This window comes from Micromesistius poutassou (genome assembly GCF_964030765.1).
Source record: "Micromesistius poutassou genome assembly, chromosome: 10".
Taxonomy (NCBI): Eukaryota; Metazoa; Chordata; class Actinopteri; order Gadiformes; family Gadidae; genus Micromesistius; species Micromesistius poutassou.
In genome coordinates, this window is record NC_140280.1 from 11140652 (window position 1) to 11148151 (window position 7500).

The 7500-nt window shown below is 51.4% G+C and overlaps 1 protein-coding gene across 1 annotated transcript in view; it reads right to left on the reverse strand.

Annotated features, from left to right (window-relative positions):
- cux1a (cut-like homeobox 1a) overlaps positions 1–7500 on the reverse strand; it is a gene marked incomplete at its 3' end in the record, with an annotated part of 96088 nt that overhangs the window by 2764 nt on the left and 85824 nt on the right. Inside the window, 4 exon segments of the mRNA XM_084474222.1 lie at positions 1798–1986; positions 3911–4198; positions 6822–6987; positions 7202–7500. The exon segment at positions 7202–7500 is cut by the window's right edge and continues 88 nt beyond it. Of these exon segments, the coding sequence (XP_084330348.1) occupies positions 1798–1986; positions 3911–4198; positions 6822–6987; positions 7202–7500 (942 nt within the window).

Genomic DNA, 7500 nt, shown 5'->3' on the forward strand with positions numbered 1-7500 from the left:
TGGTTCACTAGAGCCTCCGTCTGCCTTCACATATGATAGACTTGAATTGACCTGATGGACTTATGTTCAATTATTTAGGGTTAGGGTAAAATAATAATGGTGTAATAAGCATGAAGGGTCACTAATATCTAACATTTATTCAGGTTCAAGATTTAGAATAATAATTTGCTGTTTTCCTTCTTAATTTGCTGTTAAGAAGGAAAACGTCATTTTTATCTGTGCTATGAATGTGTAAGCATCCATGCGTGCTTGTTAACAAACAAGGTGTTTGTAGGTGTCACCGTACTCTGGACCCTATGTGGTACAGTAAAGTGATCACCCTAACACCGGCCCGTGCGTGATGTTGCGCTGAGTGGATCTCGCCACCAGAGGGCAGTGTTGTCATACAGAGATAAACAATGCTCCCTCTCTTTTCTACCTCATCAAATCTAGGTAGTTGAGTAAGCACAAACATTGTACAAGTATTAACAGTTTTTCTATTCCTGGCACAAACAACCATTCCACAAGCCCAGCTAAGTCGCGGTCGACATCATCTTGCAACGCTTTGCAAGACATTCATTCAATAGTCCTAAATCATTAATGAAACACACACACAACACCTGAACCACCACACACACAACACCTGAACCACCACACACACAACACCTGAACCACCACACACACAACACCTGAACCAACACACACACAACACCTGAACCACCACACACACAACACCTGAACCACCACACACACAACACCTGAACCACCACACACACAACACCTGAACCACCACACACACAACACCTGAACCACCACACACACAACACCTGAACCACCACACACACAACACCTGAACCACCACACACACAACACCTGAACCAACACACACACAACACCTCAACCACCACACACACAACACCTGAACCACCACACACACAACACCTCAACCACCACACACACAACACCTCAACCACCACACACACAACACCTCAACCACCACATCGCTCTCTGCACGTCCACGGTGGAGGCCCTGATGGCCACGAGATGGCCAGCTCCACCGTGGACGTGCAGAGCGATGTGGTGGTTGGGGAGGCCCCAGGGGGAGGCCCCAGGGGGAGGCCCTGGGGGGGGGGGGGGGGGGGGGGGGCGCTGGGCTGCAACCAGGGGGGCCCCGGGACGGTGCAGGGAACCCCACTGACGTGGAACAAAGCCTGAGGAGCTACCAGGGACCCGGTGTGGAGGGGGGTCATCTGGCCCCCCCCCCCTCTCTGGAACCTTTGTAGGTCCTGTGGTGTGGGGGGGGGGTCTCTGGGCCCCCCCCTCTCTGGGACCTTTGTAGGTCCTGTGGTGTGGGGGGGGTCCTGGGACCTTTGTAGGTCCTGTGGTGTGGGGGGGGGGTCCTGGGACCTTTGTAGGTCCTGTGGTGTGGGGGGGGGGTCCTGGGACCTTTCAAAAAGTCTGCAACATTTTAATTGATATTTTATTCAAATGATTGCATGTATATGGTCTATGAATGACATTGTTTGTGAGCACCACAAGAGAACCACAAGATCTCACTGTGTGTACAGAGAGCACCACAAGAGAACCACAAGATCTCACTGTGTGTACAGAGAGCACCACAAGAGAACCACAACATCTCACTGTGTGTACAGAGAGCACCACAAGAGAACCACAACATCTCACTGTGTGTACAGAGAGCACCACAAGAGAACCACAACATCTCACTGTGTGTACAGAGAGCGACGCACAAGAGAACCACAACATCTCACTGTGTGTACAGAGCTCCACAGAGCGCTCCCCAGAGCCGCCTGGCCTCACCTTTCTTCTCCAGCCGCTTCATGTCCATCAGCTTGTCCACGCTGAGCGGGTCGCTGAGCCACAGCTGCATGCGGACGAAGGGCTCGCGGCCCTTCAGGCTCAGCTTGTGCCAGGGCTTGGGCCGGGCCAGCAGGTCAGACACCGAGCCCTGGGTCAAACCCAGGATGCTCTCCCCAAACAGACGCTGGCCTGTAGGGGGGAGGGGGAGGGAGGGGGGGGAGGGAGGGAGGGGGGGGGGGGGGAGACAGAGGGAGGGAGGGAGGGGGGGGGGAGAGAGGGAGAGGGAGGGAGAGGGAGAGAGAGAGGGAGAGAGAGAGGGAGGGAGGGAGGGAGAGAGGGAGGGAGGGAGGGAGAGAGAGAGGGTGGGAGGGAGGGAGGGAGGGAGGGAGAGAACAGAGCAATGTTGAGCATGAAGGAAAAAGGTAGAGTACATATACATATACAGAGTACATAGAGTACATACAGAGGTAGAGTACATATACATATACAGAGTACATAGAGTACATATATATATAAAGGTACATATGGTTTGACAGCGGTTTTGTGTTTTGGTGCAACCAGAGTCAGAGAAAGAGAACGAGGCGGAGCGAGAGGGGGAGAGAGAGAAGGGGGAGAGAGAGAGAGAAAATAAGAAAGAGAGAGAGAGAATCCATATCACAAGCTCCCTTGAAGTAACTACTGAAAGCTATTGTTCTTTGTCTCTGACACAGGGTAGGCATATTAAAAGAAGATGGTGTTTCAAAAGGTGTGTGTGTGTGTGTCTCTATGGCAGTAAGGCTGGTAGTATGGGCAGTAGTATTGCTTTAGCTGCTACGAGGCATATGGAAGACAGCAGGACAGTAATCGTTAGTCAAAGCTTGCAGATGAGTGACATCAGGTGTGAAGACGTACCCTCTGAGTGGACTGTAGTGTACCAGGGATTGTGGGAGGGGGAGAGACAGAGAGAGAGAGAGAGAGAGAGAGAGAGAGAAGGGAATACATGAAGAAACGAGAGGCTGTTAGAGAAAGTGCTGGAATGCCTTTTGTATCAAAAACAGAACACACACACTGTCTAGAACGCATGGACACGTGTTCACTGAGAGCACAGCTTCTCTGTGCTCTCAGTCAACCCACTTCCAATTATTAAACATGGACACGCACAGGTGAAATGTGATTACTGTCCCATGAACGCCATAAATCAAAGTACACCCTTGTTATCGCCGAGCGGACGATTAGTCTTTAAGGACCTATTGAACAGAAACGATACAGGGACAAGAGATATTCCACAGAGAAAAACCTTTGTCCTATTCTACTTATAACATGAAATCATTTTCCACATAATTTGGCCACCCCATTATGACCTCGAGTGGCAATCAGGTTTTAGACCATGTGCGTCATTAGCTGTGGGGCAGAGCCATAAATCAGCAGGGGGTGAAGTGGTGACACTGCTACCATGCTAATGAACCGTTGTGGTGGACGGCTGAAGGCCGACTGTATATAGCCTGTTGCTGGGCCGCAGGCCAGCCCCTAGACGGACATGTCCTAAATGACAACGTCGACATGTGGCTCATCACTCATATTGCGGCCGCATTACATGGTCATGTCTGTAGTCTACAGTGGATTGTCAAGTCAAAGAAACATTCAAAATGCAGCCTATAGGGGTGTCTGTTAGTGAGTGAACACATGTTGGGAAGTCCTCTACCTTCCTCCACTAACACTAACAGACATGTCTCATTATAGTAGTTCTACAGTAGTGCTGACGGAGGTAATACTCATAGACGTGGGTGAGCCTCGTGAGACCAGCCTCAGCTCTACTTTGTGTTTGCAGTGTATTCAGCCTGGCCTTGGCTGGGCATTGATGTCCCCTGGTGCCTTACGTTGTTCACAGTGTTTAAAGTGGATTGATTTGATCTTCTAAGTTACTATTAGTTCTTAAACAATAAACCCTGAGACGGCTGTGAAGTGGGGCTCTGCTTGTTCTGGGTCCTTGATCGTTTCTTGCTAAAAGTTGCATCAGAGTCCGAGGCGAACGTGAGAATCTCAAGAGTCCCCTGAGCCAATCGGCTCCCAGCTCCGCCCAGCTGGGGGCCACTCCTTCCTCTGCCCCCCCCCCACCCGGGCGGCGGCCACTAACCCAGGTTGTTGTCCGTCAGCACCTCCTTGACCTTCTTGGTGATGGCGTAGGTGTCCAGCTCCGTGGACATGGCCACCATCTCCTGGACACTGAGGCCCGGGGCCAGGCCGGGCATGGGCGGGGGGCTGCCGGCGCAGCGCTCCTCCCCCGCCTCGCTGGCCTCCTGTGGGGCCCCATCGTACGCGGCCGCCCCCGGGGCCGGCTCCCCCAGGCTCCTCACCGAGTCCTCCACGGAGCTCAGGGGCGACTGGGCCGGGCTGCAGCTGGCCGAGGTCTTGGGGGTGCTCTCTGTGACACGGGGAGAAGGAGGGTCAGGGTTCAGCCTGGGTCCGTGGGGCCACAGAGTGTGAGGGAGGGACGGTGTACAGCTCAGGGTACATTAAGAGCAGACATTGAGCGATACAACAGTGAAGAACTGCACCAGAACAGACGCCCATGATGGTCTGTGTGTGTACACTGAGGTCATCCTAGTCAATTCTTTTCCTCTTTCAAAAGTGAGAACCAGGAGACCGGCACACAAAGGATCCAGAAGAATCCAATAACAATATGCTCAAAAACATGGCGCCATGGACCCCTAGGTTTATCTTTACTGCACCCTGAGCAGCTCCCAGGAGACACAGTAGCGCTGTATGTGTACTCGTAGACCTCTATAGCAGGTTTATTATCCCTAAGTTGGTTTGCAGACAGGTTAACAGGTAAAATCATACAAGAAATACATTAAAATATCAGCAGTGACCAATACACATAAGACACACAGCCAACACACAACAGTCAAGTCTGGGATTCAGTATTGTGCAAATTTAGCAAGGATATTGCCCTAGGTAGAAATGAGTTTTTGGTCCTATTGCATCTGCAAAAAGGGACTCTGAATCTGTGTGTGTGTGTGTGTGTGTGTGTGTGTGTGTGTGTTTGTCTGTAGTCTGTGTTTAAGTATGTAGGTCATATAATCAATGTATACATCACATCCAATTTATTCTGCTCATAAACATCTCTAGTGACATTGGGGGATAAAGAGACCATGAAAGAATATCAAAGATGACATTTTCTTTAGCTCCTAGCCGTGGCTCCTAAATTGCCAACTGAAATTCAAAGGCAGACACCCATGTGTGTGTGTGTGTGTGTGTGTGTGTGTGTGTGTGAGAACGTACCCTGAGATGAAGGCGTGCTAGTGACTCATCCTCCTGCTCTTGTAATTTGTCTGTAACCTCACCAAAGGCGGCCATGTTTCCATGAGGGAGTGTGTGACGGTCTAATGTTCTGATACTGCCTAGTAAGACCAGACGTAGTAAGACCAGGACGTAGTAAGACCAGACGTAGTAAGACCAGGACGTAGTAAGACCAGGACGTAGTAAGACCAGGACGTAGTAAGACCAGACGTAGTAAGACCAGACGTAGTAAGACCAGGACGTAGTAAGACCAGGACGTAGTAAGACCAGGACGTAGTAAGACCAGACGCAGTAAGACCAGGACGTAGTAAGACCAGACGTAGTAAGACCAGACGCAGTAAGACCAGACGTAGTAAGACCAGGACGTAGTAAGACCAGGACGTAGTAAGACCAGGACGTAGTAAGACCAGGATGTAGTAAGACCAGACGTAGTAAGACCAGACGTAGTAAGACCAGGACGTAGTAAGACCAGACGCAGTAAGACCAGACGCAGTAAGAGCACACCAGTGAGTGGATCAGGCCTCTGAGTGTCCCTGTCTCCGTGGCGACGCCGTGTGCTCCTGACCCACATCCCTTTAATTAGACCAAGGCCAATTAACTCGTCTGCGGCTCAATCGGCTCCACTGTGTCTTGTGTGATGTGTGTGTGTCTATATATGTGTGTGTGTGTGTGTCTATATATGTGTGTGTGTGTGTGTGTGTGTGTGTGTGTCTATATATGTGTGTGTGATGTGTGTGTGTCTATATATGTGTGTGTGTGTGTGTGTGTGTGTGTCTATATATGTGTGGTGTGTATGTGTGTGTGCGCATGTGTGTGTTTATGTGTATGTGTGTATATGTGTACATGCATGTGTGTGTTTATAAGGGTGTGTGTGTGCGCGTGTGTGTATAAGTATGTGTGTGCGTGTGTATGGATGCGCACACATGTGTTTATGTGTGTGTGTGGGTCCCCACACATGTGTTTGTGTGTGTGTGTGTTTGTGTGTGTGTGTCTTGGGTAGCCCTTACTGCAGTCCGTGATGGTGAGCCCAGTGTTTCTTACGTAAAGGGGACTGATCAAAGTGGTAAACACATGGACTCCTTTGAGGACGTGTAAGCATCAGTCAGCCTTCACAGCAGACCTCACCGTGAAGGACACTAAACACATTCCTGCTGTAAGCTGAAGCTCATTCACAGCCTTTTTTATCAGCATCTATTCTAAGCAGAGGATTGATTTTGAGTTTGTGTGTGTGTGAGAGTGTGCGGTAGACAGTATGAATCTATGCCACCCAGGTATGTTTACACTAAAGGGAGCCGTTCCAACTAAAGCATATCCATATAAGTCTCTCCTCTAACCCTAACCCTAACTAAAGCATATCCATATAAGTCTCTCCTCTAACCCTAACCCTAACCCCTAACCCAAACCCCTAACACTAACCCTAACCCCTAACCCTAACACTAACCCTAACCCCCTAACCCTAACCCTAACACTAACCCCCTAACCCTAACCCTAACCCTAACCCTAACCCTAACACTAACCCTAACCCCCTAACCCTAACACTAACCCTAACCCCCTAACCCTAACCCTAACACTAACCCTAACCCACTAACCCTAACCCTAACACTAACCCTAACACTAACCCCCTAACCCTAACCCTAACACTAACCCTAACCCTAACCCTAACCCTAACCCTAACCCTCAGTGCACCAGTGGCCTGCTCTCGCCCAGGGGCCTGACGGGGTCCCCAGGGGCCCTGCTCTACATACCCAGTGTAGCGGGCAGGCCCTGCAGCGGCAGGACGTTCTGTCCCAGCTCCCCGTTGAGCCACAGCTGCATGCGTATGAAGGGCTCCCGGCCCTTCTGCGTGAGCTTGGCCCAGGGCTTGGGACGCGACAGCATGTCACTCACGCTGCCCTGAGACAGCCCCAGCACCTACGGGAGAGAAGGTCACATCAGAGTGGGAGTCACACACCCTGTCTGAACCAGCTCACACTGCCACATTACACTGACATGTGGTAATGACATACATTACACAGTGTTACTATATATTACTATATATATTCAATTCTTATAATGTTAGAAGTGCTCTTTTGAATGTAATCTCAGTCATCTGTCTCATCAGAGACACACACACACACACACACACCTTCTCTCCGAAGACGCGCTGGCAGATGCCGTTCTTGGCCAGCTTGTCCTTGACCTGCTGGGTGAGGTCCTGCGTGTCCACCTCCTGGTACATGTACAGCTCGTACTGCTCCGGCTTCAGGGGGGCCACGGCCGGCCGCGGGGCCTTGGCCCCCGCCGCCGCCCCGGCCCCGCCGCCGGAGGGCAGCAGGGGCCCCAGGGCGCCCAGGCTGGCCCCCAGGCCCAGCGGGGACGGGGTGCCGTGGGGCATGTCTGCGTGGCTCAGGGGCCCCGGGGCCTCGGGGCCGGCGTGGGAGTACG